This window comes from Cnephaeus nilssonii (assembly GCF_951640355.1).
Source record: "Cnephaeus nilssonii genome assembly, chromosome: 20".
Lineage (NCBI taxonomy): Eukaryota > Metazoa > Chordata > Mammalia > Chiroptera > Vespertilionidae > Cnephaeus > Cnephaeus nilssonii.
The window spans coordinates 33,437,979-33,456,726 of NC_137091.1; the positions used below are offsets into that span (position 1 = coordinate 33,437,979).

The following is an 18,748-nucleotide window of genomic DNA, read 5'->3' on the forward strand; positions in this document are numbered from 1 at the left end:
GGCCCACTGTTCACTTGCTAGGCCTGCTGACTCCCAGAATGGTGATGTCAGGGTCATGGCCCCCAGCCCCTGGGCACAGTTCTACACCCGGGACTCAGAGCCTTGAGCACAGAGCCTGGATGACTGTAGCGTTTATATACTGACAGTTATGGAGCCATCATTGTGTGCTAAATACACATATATCTTTAACTCAATTTTCACAAAGGATGTGGCATTGTTCTCATTTTACAGATAAGCATACTGAGCCTTGGCGAGGCTGTGTAATTCGTCTAAGGTCAGATCAATAAGGGGCAGTGTTCCAACCTCGGCATTCGATGACTCACATACCTGTTGGCACCTGCATCCTTTGGATGCCACACCCTACTCCACTTGGTGATAACCTAGATTGAGAAACTTTTAATTTGCTACGTTAATTTTTAATGTGTTGTCAAATAAAGGGATTTACTCTATTTGAGGTATGGTTTAAATAAACCATTGCTAAGTGCTCTTGACAGCTCTAGGTATTTTATTCCTACTATGGAGTAAAACCATGCAGCTCAGGGTCTTACTATATATTTAGCACTTAATGGGTAAGTTGAGGCAAAGGTTATCTCCATTTTAGAATCTCTGTGTTAAACTGGTGCCACTGCTGTTCTTCAGAGTTCAGGTGTTGGAGGTGAGCCAAAAAGCAGACACATGGGCCCTAGATACTGTCCTTGTGAAGTTTATAGATGAAGGCAGGACTGGACCCATCCCCAGAGATCAGCTGCTGCATCTCCCAGAAAACTTCCAGGCTCTGCCCCCCCAAGCCATGGAGTTCATTGTTTGTAGAGTGAAACCCGCTGACAATGAAATTGAATGGAATCCAAAGGTGAGCATTATTTCAGCTTTTTACAGTTCGCTGACTTTTAGAGTATACTTAACACAGAACCGAGGTTTATTTGAATTTACAGTGTTGAGGTTGGGCAAATGCTTCCTGTTCCTGAGCAGAGAAAGCACCGTCACCGTCTGCCTGGGTCCCTGCAGGCGTGGGCTGCACTGACGGCCAGCCTGCAGAGACCCAGCTCTGAACAGGCACCCCTTTTGCCGGGCGGGTTGCCATCATCATCATCAGCTCTCACAGACGTAGAATTGGTGGGAAATGTGTGTCATGATAAAGTAAATCGGCTGTCAGCCTAAGGAGAAGAAACAGTGTAAGAACCTACAAAATGGATACCCTGGTCAGAGGGGGCACAGATGATGCCACTTTCTGGAGTGACCAGGTAATTCCGTGGGGTTAGGAGGATGGACGAAGAAAGAGAGAGTTCAGAGAAGCTCTCAAAGGAAGGAACATTTCTCTGGGCCTTTGGGAGGAGTGACTAGGATGTCACCAAGTAGATTGGATGAGGCCGTGAGGCCAAGAAAACAACATGGGCCAGGACAAGGGGCACGGAAGAGTGGTCCAGGGTGGGCTCCCGCGGCCTCCCAACATGGGCTGCAGAGGTGCTCGCCGCCTGGAAGCATAAGGTGACACATTGGTTGGTTGCCTCCTGCACACACCCCAACCAGGGCCAGGATCGAGCCTGCAACCCAAGTACATGCCCTTGATCAGGAATTGCAGCCAACTATCCATGAAGCCACACCGGCCAGGACTCACACCTGCCCGTATTAAACTCCACTGTTACTCACTCTGGTCGATGGAAGGGGCACACTGGCCTCTATGACCTACTTCATGGGATGGTTGTGGGCTCTAATGAAATGCATGGAAGAGTTCATTGCAGAACCACATAGCATATACAGAATGAGGACTTTCCTTAAAGCTTCACATAACTCGCTTCAGTGTGTTTTTCAGGTTACTAGGTACATTCATCATAAAGTTACTGGAAAATTGCATGATGCAAAAGTGGTATTTGCTTTAGGAAATACAGTTTGGATTGATCCAATGGTAAGTACACAGTTTTCTTAAAAAGAAATGTGTGTTTGAATGGGCCTCTGAAATAGTCCACGTTATTCTAACCTGTTGCTTTGAATAACTTTTGTGTCACATGAATGGAGGCTTATTCGGGGCTCTGAGTTAGGAGGAGTTTTTTTCATGTTATTTGGGTAATAATTTGATTGTGGTGTTTTTGTTTAAAGGAATCTTTTGCATTGTCTCCCAGTGCTAACGGGCATGTGTGTGTACACACACACACACACACACACACACTCACACACAACCGAGACAAGCTTCATGAAACTGTCCTTACTATGTGTTAGTCTCTAATGTTTACAGTTCTGCCTGTTCCACTTTTTTAAGTGTTGGTTGTGCACTGTTAGGTCGGTTCCACAGTCCTCTGTTCACATAGGTGGGGAGGCCTGGGGTCAGTGATTGCCTTCCATCTAGTTGTAGATGAGCTTAAAGTCCTGACACGTGATTGGTAGTGTGGAGAGTTCCAGCCTGTGGGCTTTCAAAAATAGGTTTTATTATGTTCATAGTTTCTATCTCATTCATTCACTAAATATTGATTGAGTACCTACTGTGTGCTAGGTAGGACCTGTATGGGACACTTGAGTTTCATTGGTGAACAGAGACTCCTATCCTGTGAGCTGATGTGGGGGAGGGTGGTGACTGTGGGACAGGGCCATGTACATAGGGTCTCAGTGCATCCCCTCTGACGCGGGTACCATCTCCTCCCCGGGCCCAATAGCTCTACTTTTCAAGTCAAAGTTTTTCTCTATTTGAGTTAATCTTAGTTACTGATTATTGATAAGTTTTAAAGGAATTCATTTTGTAAAAACTTCTGCTGGAAGTTACTTTTGTAAGATTGGAAATGCCTTAAAACTTTAAAAAGAATTTGGATTGGGCATGATATTTAAGAGTAAGAAGATAAATGATTTTTAGAAGAGAAGGTAGAGATTACTAGTTGGTACTATAATAAGTCAATATTGTGGTTCTTGGAGAAAAATGGAAACTTCATTAAGCAGCAATTTTTTTTAAATTTAATAAATCTTTATTGTTCAGATTATTACAGTTGTTCCTCTTCCCCCCCCCCCATAGCTCCCCTCCACCCGGTTCCCACCCCACCCTCTGCCCTTACTACCCCCCACTGTCCTCATCCATAGGTGTACGATTTTTGTCCAGTCTCTTCCCGTACCCCTCACACCCATTTACCCCTGAGAGTTGTCAGTCCACTCCCTTTCTATGCCCCTGATTCTATTATATTCACCAGTTTATTCTGTACATCATATTTTTAATTCACTTGGTTTTTAGATTCACTTGTTGATAGATATGTATTTGTTGTTCATAATTTTTATCTTTACCTTTTTCTTCTTCTTCCTCTTCTTAGAGAATACCTTTCAGCATTTCATATAATACTGGTCTGGTGTTGATGAACTCCTTTAGCTTTTTCTTATCTGTGAAGCTCTTTAGCTGCCCTTCAATTCTGAATGTCAGCTTGGCTGGGTAGAATACTCTTGGTTGTAGGTTCTTGCTATTCATCACTTTGAATATTTCTTGCCACTCCTGTCTGGCCTGCATAGTTTCTGTTGAGAAATCAGCTGACAATCGTATGGGTGCTCCCTTGTAGGTAATTAACTGTTTTTCTCTTGCTGCTTTTAATATTCTCTCTTTGTCTTTTGGTCTTGGCATTTTAATTATGATGTGTCTTGGTGTGGTCCTCTTTGGATTCCTCTTGTTTGGGGTTCTGTGCATTTCCTGGACTTGTAAGTCTATTTCTTTCTCCTGGTGGGGGAAGTTTTCAGTCATTATTTCTTCAAATAGGTTTTCAGTATCTTGCTCTCTCTCTTCTTCTGGCACCCCCATAATTCTGACGTTGGTACGCTTGAAGTTGTCCGAGAGGCTTCTTACACTATCTTCAAATTTTTGGATTCTTTTTTCTTTTAGCTTTTCCAGTTGAGTGATTTTTGCTTCTTTGTATTTCAAATCTTTGACTTGATTCTTGTGTTCCTCTAGTTTGCTGTTGGGTGTCTGTATAATATTTTTTATTTCAGTCAGTGTATGTTTAATTTCTAGTTGGTCCTTTTCCATATCCTCGAGGGTCTCGCTAAATTTATCGGCCTTTTCTAGGAAATTCTTGAAAAACCTTATAACCGTGGTTTTGAACTCTATGTCCAGTCGTTTATTTTCCTCCATTTATTTGGTTTGTGATCTGTTTCTTTGTCTCCCCATTTTCACTGCTTCCCTGAGTTGGTAGAGTAGCTTTGTGTGCTAGTTGTCCTATATGGGCCAGTGGCTTAGCCTCCCCAGTTACCTGAGGTGGACACTCTTGGTGCACCCCTTTGTGGGCTGTATGTACAGCCTTGTTGTATTTAAGTCTTGATTGTTGTTGGTATCAGTGGGAGGAGTTGACCTCCAGGCCAATTGGCTGTGAGGATCAGCTGTGTCTATGCCAGGAGACAGCTTTATTTGACTAGACTTGCAAAATTGTAAAAGCCTCTGTGCTCAGCCTGGATGGGGCGGAGTTTCAGGGTGGAGCTTTAGGGTGGAGCCTACAGCCTTGGCTTCCCGTCAGCCCCACCCTATGAGGTTCCTGGGTCTCAGTGTCCCTCGGTACTCACTGCAAGCACCTCTGAGAGAAAGGCGCCCTCGAGTTTCGCCCACTGCCAAACAGTCTAGTCTCTCCCCCAATGAATCTGGATTCCCAGATTCTCGCCTGGAACTGGGGTTCAGTGCAGTCGGAACTGGGGTTTAGTGCAGTCTGGAGCTTTTGTCTCCTTCCCGCTAGGGCAATTCAGCGGCACAGTCAACAGTCCGTCCTCTGCGCGCATTCACGTGCGCACCTCCGGAGCTCTGCCTTTTGCCACTCCCCTGAGTTTCCGCCTTATAGCCCAGATTCCAGGCTCCGGTTTCCCAGGGTCTCACCCGGAACTGGGGTTCAGTGCAGTTGGAGCTGGGGTTCAGCGCAGTCCGGAGCTTTTATCTCCTTCCCACTAGAAAATGCCAGCCAGGCACTCAGCCGCCCGTCCTCTCCGGCTCTGTCCTCTCCGCACGCGCACGCCCGTGTCTCTGTACCTCAGTCTTTTACAGCTCCTCTGATTTTCCTTATGGTTTTCTCTTTCCTTCTAGTTGTAGGATTTCCAGTCAGCCAGCTTTCCTGTGGTTCTGGATGATGTCCGTTTTGTCTTTTAGTTGTATTTTTGAAATGGTTGTGTGAGGCTGCAGTTTAGGTGTTTACCTATGCCGCCATCTTGGTTTTCCCTAAGCAGCAATTTTTAAAGCTATAGCTAAGAGAATAACGCAAAAAAAAAAAAAAAAAAAGGAAGAAGAAGAAACCCCTCCCCACCCCTGGCAAATATGCTTGGGCAGCTCTAAAGTGTAGCAGTGGCCGGGGCACGCTGGGGGAGACAGACCTATGCCTTCGCCTTCTCCACTCGAACACTTGGCTCTCCACTGTGGGATAGGAACACCAGTCCCACATGGGACACATCCCAGGGGTCGCTAGGAAGGTGCCTCAGGCAGTGCCAGCACGCCATGAAAGGGATGCCCAGTCCTGGGTGTGCATCTCCGATCAACAGGAATCAATTAATTTTGTGTAAATTGAAATGGGTGAGAATGTTTTGGTTGCAGAAGAGATAGTGGAGGAAACTGTCCTGAACACAGGATTCAGGGCTTTGGCGGAGAGCCTTTCTGAGCACCTGGAGACCAGGGTCTTCCTTGTGGAGAGAGGTAAAAATATCGGAGCAAAAATCAGAAAAAAACCTGACTGTTGTGGGTGGTTACAGCATTACAGATTGGTCTCGTCTGGGGCTTCCATGCCAGGATTTGGTCTTGGCCCTGACCCAGGCTGATGGTGTTTGTGTGGTGTGGGACTTGGTTATGAAATGATCGGCTGTGAGTGGGAGGCCCTTGCACACGGTGGCATGTGCCCAAGGGCATCACACATTACAGAGCTGGATCGAGAGGCCACGTGAGCGTGCTTGTGATTCATTTAAAGTTCAAAGTTTGATCTGCAAATGTATTTTTTTTTCTTTGATTCAAGGTGCACGTTACAAAACTTTTAAATTTGAAAACTTCTGTCATTGATTACAATGTTCGAGCTGAAATTTTGTCAATGGGAATGGGCGTTGATAATCCAGAACACATAGAACAACTGAAAACATTGTACGAAGGAGCTAAAATACAAACTGAAAGCCTCAGCCAAACACTGTAAGTGGATTTTTGTCTCTCTTTTGGAAGAGCTGTTTCGTGGAAATATAACTTACAAGTGTTATAGACATTTTTTGAAAGTAGACGGTTTAATGAGTTTCCCTGTTTTTATCACTCAGCTTCAGTAGTTGCTTTTGGGAATCTTGTTTTAACCAGACCTCAGCCTTCACTTTTGTTTTTGTGGAGTGTTATAAAATGGATCCCAGATGTATTATTTCACCTGTGTGTCTCTTATGGAATGAGTTTTTATTAGCTTTTTATTGACAGCACACAGACAGAAAAGTGCACGTGTTGTAAATGTCGTTTGATAGGTTTTCTGAGCACAGAAACCAGCCCCGGATCAGAAACGGGATGCGACTCAGACCAGCTCCTCCCTTCCAGGGCAGCACTCAGTTTGTCCTCTGCGGGGAATCTTGCAGTGTGTCTCTCTTATATCTAGCTCTTTAGCTCAGCGTGATTTGTGAAATGCATTCATGTTGTGCATGTAGCTGTAGGCCTGACATTCCCATTGCTGCATTATATCCCATTGTGTGAATGCACCATGATTACCCATTCTGTCAATGGGAGAAACACCCAGTGCTGGGCTGCTTCAGGTGGTACTGTACCCATTCTCCTGCATGCATTTTGGTGCATTTAAGAATGCATTTCTACCCTAACTGGTTTGGCTCAGTGGATAGAGCATCGGCCTGCAGACTGAAAGGTCCCAGGTTCGATTCCGGTCAAGGGCATGTACCTTGGTTGCGGGCACATCCCCAGTAGGAGGTGTGCAGGAGGCAGCTGATCGATGTTTCTCTCTCATCGATGTTTCTAACTCTCTATCCCTCTCCCTTCCTCTCTGTAAAAAATCAATAATATATATATATTTTTAAAAAGGATGTATTTCTGATAGAATAGAATTGCTGAGTCAAGCTGGAGCTACTGCCCCCCAGTTTTCCACGTTGGTTGTACCAGTCTATACTTCTACCAGCAGTGTGAGACACTGAAAGTCACTCTGAGAATGTACGCTTGCAACCCCCAAAGCGGGAGGATGATACAGCGTGTGTTGCCCAAGGACTCAAGTCAAGAACTCCTTCCAATTAGGATAGACACCTGTAGAAAACTGGGCAAGAGACTTGAAACTTCACAGTGTCCAACTAATTAATTGTTTAATGATTAATATGTGAAAAGATTCTTAAACTCATTAGCCATCAGGGAAATGCAGATTAAAAACACAATGCAGTAATAGCACTACATATTCACCAGAAATGAAAGAAAATACCATGTTGACAAGGATGTGGAACAAAAGGCTTTTAAAAACTTGACTGGTCAGGAACCAAGATGGCGGCATAGGTAAACACCTGAACTTGCTGCCTCGCACAACCACTTCAAAACTACAACTAAAAGACAAAACGGATATCATCCAGAACCACGGGAAGGCTGGCTGAGTGGAATTTATTCAACTGGAAGGAAAGAGAAAAGCACACTGAGACTGGGAGGAGGTGCGGAGGTGTGGAAGTGAAGTGCGGAGGTACGGAGGCAAGCACGGAAAGGGGCTGGCAACTGAGTATGCTGTTGTCTTTTTCAATCGGGAGAGAGACGCAAGCTCCCGACTGCTCTGAACTCCAGTTCCAGGTGAGATTCTGGGGACGCAGACTCATACGGGGAGAAACTGGACTGTCTGGCATCGGGCCAGAACACGAGGGCGGCTTTCTCTCAGAGGTGCTTGCAGCAATCATTGTTCCTGCACGGTGCCGCGGGACACAGAGACTCCGGGACCTCTTCGGGGCAACGCTGACATCAGCCATTGCTGTTTGCTCTGCCCTGGTGATTCCCTGAGATCCCGCCGCACCCAGTCTACAACCCCACCCAAGCTGTGCTCAGAGGCTTTTGCATATGAATGGCCTGGCCTTTTGCAATCTAAAACCTAACAAACTGCAGCTGGGTCAGAGAACCCCAGAGCCTCCAAAAGAAGGCCCAAGGCTGGACAGCATCTTGCATTGCTTCACAGCTGGGCCTCATCTGGGCACCTCCAAACCCCAAACAAAGAGGAGTAATCTGCAGATCTCTCTGTAGCTCCTGCTGGGTGGCCTCAGGCAGTGGCTGACTTTGCACCTCCTTGGAGATCCCAAGAGTCAGTGTACCCAGTGGTCAGAGTGAGACCATCCAGATTACAACTCTTCACATCCATAAGAGACACCCTCAGGGGGCAGACTCAGTGAGCGCCAAAGCCCCACTGAAGCAGTCTTGCCCCATAAGGTGTCTCCAGCACAGAAGTTCTCCCATTGTGGACACAACTGATCCTCGCAGCCAGTTGGCCTGGAGGTCAATTCCTCCCAGAGATACCAACAGCAATCAAGGCTTAACTACAACAAGACTGTGCACATAGCCCACAAAGGGGTGCACCAAGAGTGTCCACCTCAGGTAATTAGGGAGGCTGAGCCACTGAGCCCTATAGGACACCTATCATACAAAGCCACTCTATCAACACAGGGAAGCAGCCAAAATGCAGAGACAAAGAAACAGGTCACAAATGAAAGAAATGGAGGAAAGCAAACTACTGGATATAGAGTTTAAAACCACGGTTATAAGGTTACTCAAGAATCTTCTAGAAACCTTCGAGAAATTTAGTGAGACCCTCAAGGATATGAAAGAGGACCAACTAGAAATTAAGCAAACACTGACTGAAATAAAGAATAATATACAGCGGTCCAACAGCAGACTAGAGCAATGGTCGGCAAACTCATTAGTCAACAGAGCCAAATATCAACAGTACAACGATTGAAATTTCTTTTGAGAGTCAAATTTTTAAAACTTAAATGTCTTCTAACGCCACTTCTTCAAAATAGACTCACACAGGCCGTGGTATTTTGTGGAAGAGCCACACTCAAGGGGCCAAAAAGCCGCATGTGGCTCGCGAGCCACGGTTTGCCGACCACTGGACTAGAGGATTGCAAGAATCAAGTCAAAGATTTGAAATACGAAGAAGCAAAAAACACCCAACCGGAAAAGCAAAAAGAAAAAATCCAAAAAATATGAAGATAGTGTAAGGGGCCTCTGGGGCAACTTCAAGCATACCAATATCCGAATTATGGGGGTGCCAGAAGAAGAGAGAGAGCAAGATATTGAAAACCTATTTGAAGAAATAATGACAGAAAACTTCCCCTACCTGGTGAAAGAAGTAGACTTACAAGTCCAGGAAGCACAGAGAACCCAAACAAAAGCAATCCAAAGAGGACCACACCAAGACACATAATAATTAAAATGCCAATGGCAAAAGACAAAGAATATTAAAAGCAGCAAGAGAAAAGCAGTTAGTTACCTACAAGGGAGTACCCACAGGTCTGTCAGGTGATTTTCAACAGAAACTATGCAGGCCAGACAGGAGTGGCAAGAAATATTCAAAGTGATGAATAGCAAGAACCTACAACCAAGATTACTCTGCCCAGCAAAGGTATCATTTAGAATTGAAGATCAGATAAAGAGCTTCACAGATAAGAAAAAGCTAAAGGAGTTCATCACCACCAAACCAATATTATATGAAATGCTGAAGGGTGTTCTTTAAGATGAGGAAGAAAAAGAAAAATGTAAAGATGAAAATTATGAACAACAAATATATATCAACAAATGAATAAAAAATCTGATGAACAGAATAAACTGGTGAATATAATAGAATCAGGGGCATAGAAAGGGAATGGACTGACAATTCTCGGGTGGAAAGGGATGTGGGGGTTACAGGAAGAGACTGACAAAAATCGTACACCTATGGATGAGGACAGTGGGGGTAGTAAGGGCAGAGGGTGGGGTGGGAACCGGGTGGAGGGGAGCTATGGGGGGGAAAAAGAGGAACAACTGTAATTATCTGAACAATAAAGATTTGTTTAAAAAAAAAACTTGACTGGTGTGCTATTATTACACCTAACAAAATTATTAGTAATTTTTTAAATTGCATGTGTTTTTTTACTGTGTTAACATACACATAACAGCATTTCATTTTGTTGTATTTTTTTAATTGCAGTAAGATATACACAAAAATTTGTCATTGTAACGGTTAGTGTAAAATCCAGTGGCATTAGTTATGTTCACAGTGTTGTGTAACCACCTCCACTGTCCATCTCTCGACCTTTTACATCATCCCAAACAGAAACTGTACATTAAACAATAACTCCCATTCTCCCGCCCCCAGTCGCTGGTAACCTCCACTCTGCTTTCTGCCTCTAGTAGTTTACCTATTCTGGTACTGCATACAGTGTTTGTCTTTTTGTGACTGGCCTATTCCACTTGGCATAATGTTTTCAAGGTTCACCCATATTGTAGCATGTATCAGAATGTCAGTCTTTTTTGAGGCTAAAGATATCCCATTGTATGGATAGACCACACTTTGTTTATTAATGTTCGTGGACATATGGCTACATGAACCGTGCCCTGAGAACATGCTTTGGGATATCTGTTCACGCCCCTGCTTTCAGTTCTTGTGTATATTCCCAGAAGTGGACTTGCTGGATCATGTGGTAATTGTGTTTGATATTTTGAACTGCCAAAGTGCTTTCCACAGCAGCTGCACCACTTTACATTCCCACCAGCAGTGCACGAAAATGCCCATTTTTTCCCCAGCCTCGCCTAGAAATCAGCCCGAGGTCATGTTCAAGGTCGTCTCAGGACTTTTCTGAGCGTGCATCTTGCCTCAGCGTGTGCGTGGTTCTGCACCCTTCCTTGACCCCCACAATGTGCTGCTGTTGAATGTCCTTGCTTCCCAGCGAATCTCACCCAGTTTCTCCTCTGGGCCTTAAAAGGTCTGTTGAGGGTTTCCATGCCTACCTGTCCGGGCATCTGTGGGTGTCAGCTTTTTTGGACAGTGCCCACGGCTTTCCTGCCTGTGTGCCAAGATCTGTGAAACAAACCAGCCTAGTGCCTGAGTCCCTCAGGTGTTTCCCCAGACACCTGGATGGCCTGCAGATAGTTTGCAAGAGGTCCGCTCAGAGGGGGAACAGGAATAAGCTGCTGCCACTCAAGCCCGCCAGGCCCCGGGGGTGTGGGGCAAAGGCAAGTGAAACGCTGCAAAGCCTGCCTCCCCTTTTGAAGCTGGCTGCTTCTGGATTGGACATTTATTGGCTGCTGTAAACCTTTGACTTTCCAGAGCTCCTGCATAGTTGTTTCAGGCAGCTTCTGGTGGTCCTTGCAGTGTTTCTGATGGGAAATGGTGGGATCTTGGGGCTTCCTGGTTTGCCATTTTGCTCCACGTGTGTTTTGGTAGCAAGATGCTGGAATATTTCTTCAGTCCAACTTTGTTTCAGTTTACCTAATTAGCAGATAAATACTTTTAATTAAAGTTGCCATAGGTAGAGTGGAAGTTTTAGAATTTATTCATTCAGTAAATATTGAGTGTCAGCTGGAGATACAGTAGTGAACAAAGCAGGTGGGTCAGGTGGTGACGAGTGAAGGGAAGCAAATCAACACAGAAGGGCACGTAGGGCAGTCTTGGGGCCAAGAAGGTGAGCAGTGACACAGGGAGGGGGCCTGATGCAGGCAGGCAGTGAGGGAAGACAGGGACCACGAGGAGGAAGGACGGTGACTAGAGCAGGAGCGGAGGTGGGAGCGGTCCTGGGTCAGATCTTGTCCCCGTGGCGCGCAGGGAGTGGGCTCCACTCTGAGGAGGTGGAACCATGCTAGGGTTTTGAGCAGAGAAGAAATGTAGTCAAAAGGTTCTTGGCTTCTGGTTGAGAATAGACTGTGCCAGGGGACACAGGCTGTGCCGAGCTGCGGGCAGGATGGTGGTGGCCTGTGCTGTGATGGTTTTGTGGGGGTGCTGAGAAGGAGCTGGTTTCTGAATAGGATTGTAGTGAGCGTGTGGTCTCTTGGAGTCTTGTCAGCAGGTCCTGGGTGTCGAAAGCTGGGGTGCTGGACGAGAGCCCATACTTCTTTTAAAATGAAGATGTCATTACAGCTTAGTAGGTTTAATCAAAACTGGGATGATCACTTACCTGAAACGCAGCTGCTATTGAGCCCCAGCTCCGTGCAGAGTGCTCTGCTGGGTCCCTGTGCACACTCCGTTTGTGCTTGTGCAGGAGTATTGCACACCTGCGGCCGTAAACACAGGTGCAGGGGACCGCGGGTCTGCAGAAGCCCCCCGGGAAAGAGGCGCCGTCCCAGGAGCTGGGTAGGGATGCTGTGGTAGTAACTGGTCAGAGCCGGGAAAATGCTCCATTCCTACAGCAGACTGGGAAAGAGGACGTAGGGCTTAGTCATCAACAGGCAGGGGAGCGAGACTCTGGGACTCTGAGCCCCGAGGACTGAGGATATTGGCAGGTTGGTGGCTACAGGATGTTTTCCAGGAGCAGCTGGCCGTTTGGAGAGGAGGAGACACCGCATTGGTTTAGGACCTATTCCAGGTCACGTGGTTGGAAGTATGAGCCTAGAACACAGGAAGCCCTGGGGAAGGCTCTGGGCTCCGGGTGGAGGAGAGTTGAAACTTGGTGAGTGGTGAGGAGGAAGGGACACCCCACAGCTGAGGGTCTAATGAAGGAGGCAGAGCTGTGGTGGAGGAAGAGGGTGAGCGATGGAGGGCCGGTGCTGCTCCCCTGAGAGAGGACGAGTCCTGAGGAGGGTCCCTGCCCTGTCCTGGTGGATGGACATGGGGCACTGCTCTCCACTGTTTGGGCAGTGCCGCGGGCTTCATGCATGTCAGTCATGTCCCCTGGAGACCCCTTACCCCATAGGTGTGCGTGTGTGTGTATACACGGGCATACACAGGTGTACACATGTTGCCTAGGTTTGCTCCTTTAAGCTTGACTTCTCAAAGGATGCACACAAAATGAATTACATAGCCACCATGAGGAAGGAGTTTGAGTGGCTGGGCAATAGGGTGGAGAGTCACTGTGTAGATTTTTTTATTCATTAACCTTTTGCACTCGGATGTCGAGTGTGACTCGACACGGTTAGCATTAGAATAAAGGAATCGAGAAAAAAGCAAGTGCAAAGGGTTAAACCACATGAATGTGGTTACCTGATGAAAAAAACAAAAGAGAAACACAATTTAAAAACTTTAGAGAAAGGAGTTCGCCCTCTAATCTCTGGTTTTATTAAGTACAATAAAATAAGGGGCAGGAAAGTGAATTCAGTAGATTTCCTTCTGTTTAAACACGCCCCTGTGTGTATGTGTGTGTGTGAGGGAGAGAAAGATCAGATATTTGCTTTTATATGCAAAGACTTTCTAGAAGCAGACCCAAGCTTGTTAGAGGAGCTGAGGGATCAGGAGGCGAGGGGATGGCAAGGGGGAGGGAAGGGATGGCAGTGGTGGGAGGGGGGCAGGGGGGAGATGGCTTTTACTCTGCCCTTTTATCCTCTTTAAAGTGGGGGCAGTATGTTATTCTCAAGTTGAATGACTGGACAGGGAACTTACTTTGGCAAATGAGTTGCTGCATTTATCTAATAATATGTATCAGTCATCTACTCAGTGCTTGATGCCAGGCCCACAGAGTGAGCAGGGCTGGCTGCCCTGGGGCGTCTGTAAAGGAGCCGTGAGCTCAGTGTGCCTGTGGCTCGTGGGAGTGGGCACAGCATGGCCATTGGTTGCCTGCCTGCCTCTGGCTGGGAAGTCCCTGCAGAGCAGGTTTCGCCTGTCTCCTCGGAGTTGACTTCACCTGTTCTGTCCAGGGCGCCGCCGTCCACAGAAGATGCCGCCTGTCTGCAGAGCACACGGCAAGAGGACGGGGCTTCAGAGAGAGGTGCCGACTCCGGAACGAACTTGGAAAACCGGAAGCATGGTTGGTTACTTAAAGGCTGGTTAATAAAATCATTATTAGAAATGTTCCCCTGTGTAGGCTCTCCGTTTTTAGATGGATTATAGAGAAGGTGATTGTCCAACTTCCTATTTTTGACAATTCAGCTTCCAGTAGTGGTTTGTTTTTTGGGGTGACTTTTTCACGTCTTACTGTTTGAGATATAACGTTCATTCCGTAAAGTGCACACCGCTCACCGGATATTTTTACACGTGTGTATGTCCAGTAACCAGGCCAAGAACGTGTCCAGAACCCCGCAGTCTCCCTTAGGCACCTTCCTCGTCTGGAACCTTACCCAGTAACCGCTGCTCTGACTTCTGTCACCATCAGTTTTGCTGAAGCACATAGTATACACTCTTGTGGCTTCTTCATTCAGCGTACGTCTGGGAAATTCATCTAGATAATTGTGTAGCAGTGAATTTTTTTATTGCTGAGATTTTTCTGTGCTATGAATATACCACAGTTCATCAGTTCACCTATTGATCGATGATGTTATTTTTTTTTTAAATAATTCTTTATTGTTGAAAGTATTACATATGTCCCTTTTTTCCCCCCATTGACTCCCTCCAGCCCCCCTGGCACATCCCCCCAGGCCCTCACTGCCCCATTGTCTGTGTTGTTTGCAGTTTTTGATTATTGTTATTCAAGTTGCTATGGACACCGTCTTTGGATGGAAGCTTCAAATATTTTAGCTGGAGAAGTTTAGTAACTTCGTTTTAGAAAGTTTTGTGCTTAGTATTGTTCCTTGAGTGCCCTGCCTTCTGCTGTGGAAGTCACCTTAGTGGGTCCTAGCAGGTGAAGACAGGGAGGAGTCTGAGCACGTGTGTCCTGCAGCCACCATTGTAACGTGGGTGCTTTTCAGAGAGTAACCTTAGTTTCCCAGCTATTTGTCAAAGCCCGTTTTCATTAGTTTTACTAAGTGAAGTGCGTTTTAGTTTTTTCTAATTATTCTTTGCAGCTGTATACTTAGGTTACTATGAAATTTATGCTCTTAGGGAGTACTTCCTCGGCTAAAAGTTGCATAAAGTGCAAAAAAGTACATATGTGTTTACATTATGGAGTTGTATATAAATAACCTCTGGGGAAATGTGACCTTTTGTACAGAAGCTTCACCTGGGAACACTGGAGATGCTTCCGTGAACAGAGCGACGGAGCCTCTGCAAAGGTATGGCCGCCCCTCCCGAGGCGCTCTCCGTCCTCACCTGGCAGTGGTGGTGAGATGTCAGCCCTTTTCTTTTCCTCCAGCTTCCACCCCCCAATTCAGTGGTTCCAAAAAGACGATGTGGTCATATTGAAGATAAGAATAAGGAATGTAAAAGATTACAAGTGCAAATATTTTAGAGATAGAGTCATTTTCAGGTAGGTTTATGTAAATCTTACAAAGTAAAATAGAAATAATTCCCAACATTTTAAGAAATTGACTCTTTTTTTTTTGTAAACCTAGTGCCTGGGTAGGAGAAAAATTTTACTTGGCTGATTTGGAGTTGCAGGCCAACATAATAAAGGACGATTGCAAATGCATAATTAAAAACGAGGAACCTATAATCACTCTGGCAAAAGAGAGAAGGGAATCGTGGTGTAGCTTACTCAGACAGAGGGTGAGTTGAAATTAACTGGCTGGTCTTAACCTGAGCGTGTGTTATTTTCTCACTTAATGTACATTTTTATTGTACAGAATCCTAATGTGACTTTCGATTTTGATCACTGGGAAGAATGTGAAGAGGAGAGCCACTTCTCCAAGGGTAAGAGGGGATGTCCCCGTCCCTAGAGAGAGGGGTGGGTCCTGAGTGCCACGGGTGGACATAGTCACTCGGCTGATCGTAGGAATGTGTGGCCTTTGGGGAGATGGGTGATTCATGTAAAGCCCTTAGGGATTAGTTTTCTTCCTGTGGTTGATCTTGATGCTACATGTCCCAGCTTGAGGAGCTATCAATTCTTGGTTATAAACATACCTTTTTTATTAAATATATTTTTATTGATTTCAGAGAGGAAGAGAGAGATAGAAACATCAGTGATGAAAGAGAATCATTGATTGGCTGCCTCCTGCAGGTTGGACTGAGCCCGCAACCCAGGCATGTGCCCTTGACCGGAATCGAACCTGGGATCCTTCCATCCGCAGGCCGACGCTCTATCTACTGAGCCAAACCGGTTAGGGCAGCATACCTTCTTAAAACACTTTTACAGGTAGTTTTCCTAGGAGAAAATTTTATTTATAAGCAGGCAAATTTCACCTGTTCATTTCCTGCCTCAAATAATGAAATCATAAAATAAGTTGCAAAATAGATAGAGGTAGAGCCCAAGAGACTTTTTCTACATTGACCAGAATAACGGGAGGGGAAAGGATTTGCTAATTAGCCCTTAGTTAACACGTTTTAAAATAATATGTGACTCTTTTAGTTGTAACGTCTAAAAACCGGTCCTGCAAAGTAGCAGAAGTGATTGAGAGCAGTGACCAGACTTCGGAGGATGAGGAGACGGAGAGTGACTGAGCCTGTGGGCCCGATCCTGAGGCGGACATGGGGACCACCGAGTGACTGGACCTTAGAGAACAGCAGTCACGTTCACACCTGTTTATTACTCGGGGTCATCTGGTGGCGCTGGGATTGGTAATGATGAGAAATTCTGAATCTATTTTAAAATGGGCTGAAGGTCCGGACCTGGTAGCTTAGTTGGTGAGAGCAGTGGTCTGCAAACTCATTAGTCAACAGAGCCAAATATCAACAGTACAACGATTGAAGTTTCTTTTGAGAGCCAAATTTTTTAAACTTAAACTTCTTCTAATGCCACTTCTTCAAAATAGACTCGCCCAGACCGTGGTATTTTGTGGAAGAGCCACACTCAAGGGGCCAAAGAGCCGCATGTGGCTCGCGAGCTGCAGTTTGCCGACCACTGGGTTAGAGTGTCGTCCCGATACGCCAAGGTGGTGGGTTTGATCCCCAGTCAGGGCACATACAAGAATCAACCAATGAATGCATAAATAAGTGGAACAGCAAATTGATGTTTCTCTCTCTCTCTCAAATTAATAAAACAATAAAAATGTTAAAAAAGGGCTGAAGATGAGACTCTGAAGGAGGGTGGGAGCGGAGACAGGAAGTGCTGTCTGACAGCCCCACTTCCCCGCTGTCCTGCTCATTGCGTCATTCTAAGCCCATCCTGACACACCCCAGTTGAATGACAAAGAGCGCCTGGCTTTCCGATAATGAACTGTACTATCTGGAGCTAGTCTATTGGTTTGTTTTTTTCATTTAAACCTACGTTTGGTGCATTCCTAAAAACATCTTGTGTATTTAAGTTGAAGTTTCTGTCTCATAAATCCATACTTGGCAGAGCTTAACAAAGCCTTTCAGCCATGAGTTAGTTGGGATTCAAACTTGTAGTAGCACCTCTGTTGTCCTTAAGGTATTGATCGCTATTCCAGACAAGTTTACTTCATATAAAGATATTTCAGGGATAAAAATGGGGTGGCCTCAGCAATACCAGCCAGTTTCTGCAATGCTTATACCAGTCAGACCAACGCTATACCAGCAGTACCAGCCAGACCCAACGCTTTCTGGAGGTAAGCTACTGCTCCTGCAGGACCCTCTGAACCTGCGGAGTCCTGGGCCAATGGGACAAAGGTTCCCCTTCAGTGGAAATGGAAAAGGACCTGTGGGTTGCCTGCAGGTAACCCTCAGGACACCTGGATGTGATGACCCCTAAAAACACTCATGGCCCCATTCTGGGGCTGTGGCGCCCAGATTCACAAGACAATTGGGAGGAAGGTGTACTGCCACTACCCCTTAACTGTGGCGCCCAGAGCCTGACTTTTCATGTGACTTGGAAAAGGTAGAGAGAGCCACTGTGCACATCTTCAACGCTGTGCACATCTTCATTCAGTGTGAGTCTGGCAGCCGCGCCCAGAGGTGGAAGAGCGGCTGCTGGAACGCGACTGTGCGACTGGCCCCGAGGTCTTTATTCTTTTATACACCAGAACGCACACGTGCTCAGGTGCTGCATCTCCCAGCTGGAAGCACCGTGTGAAAGAGAGGTAAACTCTTGGCGCCAGGCTGTCCCGTGGGCAGGTTTGGATCCCACTCTGGCTCAGTTTCCTCATCTGTAAAACAAGACCTTCTGCTTACCATGCTGCCCCTCCTCGGGAGGTGCCCAGAGCGCTGCTGCTCAGGGCCTCTGTTGTGGGAGGCGGCTCCGAGCAGGAGGGCAGACCACCGCCCTGGCAGGAGGACACGGTGCGCAGCCTGGAAATGGGAAGCTCTGTGTCTTTGCTGGCAAAGGTTCGGGCTGCGGAGCTCTCCTAAGTCCTGTGAGGTGTCGGTGTCTGGGCACAGCCTTTGCTCCGGCTGCAGGAGGCCTTGGGGTGGCGGCCAGCCTCCTGAGCTGCACTGGCTTTCCCTGGCTTGTCGGCCACCTGCAGTCGATGCTCAGTGTACGCAGGCTCTTGTAAAACACAGCAAATAATAGCAAGTAATAGAGCTGCACAAATGTGTTCCCATGTGCAAATGCTGCGGGCCTGCTCTCAAAGAAGACGAAATGCTCGTTCACTGTGGTTCACAAACAGCTAAATGAAAGTACGGGGGAGGCCCTGGCCGGGTGGCTCTGTTGGTTGGAGTGTCGTCCTATATACCAAAAGGTTGTGGGTTCAATTCCTGGTCAGGGCACATACTTGGCAGATTTGATCCCCAATCGGGGCACTTAGGGGAGGCAACTACTTAATGGTTCTCTCTCATATCCATGTTTCTCTCTCTCCCTTCCTCTCTAAAATCAATGAGAAAAGGAAACAAAACATGTCCTCAGGTGAGGATTAAAAAAATAAATTACAGGGGAGGAGGCTTAAACCTTCATTTCTTTTTTCAGACACTTATATTTACTGTTTGAAGATCTAAATAACGTTTTG

The 18,748-nt window shown here is 46.3% G+C and overlaps 1 protein-coding gene across 1 annotated transcript in view; it reads left to right on the plus strand.

The window, feature by feature from the left end:
- The window catches only part of TDRD12 (tudor domain containing 12), a 92,143-nt gene extending 73,600 nt beyond the window's left edge, over nucleotides 1-18,543 (plus strand). The window contains exons 24-32 of the mRNA XM_079799355.1: nucleotides 640-850; nucleotides 1,811-1,903; nucleotides 5,937-6,103; nucleotides 13,733-13,842; nucleotides 14,962-15,022; nucleotides 15,103-15,216; nucleotides 15,302-15,455; nucleotides 15,533-15,599; nucleotides 16,255-18,543. Coding sequence (XP_079655481.1) covers nucleotides 640-850; nucleotides 1,811-1,903; nucleotides 5,937-6,103; nucleotides 13,733-13,842; nucleotides 14,962-15,022; nucleotides 15,103-15,216; nucleotides 15,302-15,455; nucleotides 15,533-15,599; nucleotides 16,255-16,346 — 1,069 coding nt within the window. The 3' untranslated portion in view covers nucleotides 16,347-18,543. The remainder of the gene's footprint in view (nucleotides 1-639; nucleotides 851-1,810; nucleotides 1,904-5,936; nucleotides 6,104-13,732; nucleotides 13,843-14,961; nucleotides 15,023-15,102; nucleotides 15,217-15,301; nucleotides 15,456-15,532; nucleotides 15,600-16,254) is intronic.
- Nucleotides 18,544-18,748: the final 205 nt, after the last annotated feature.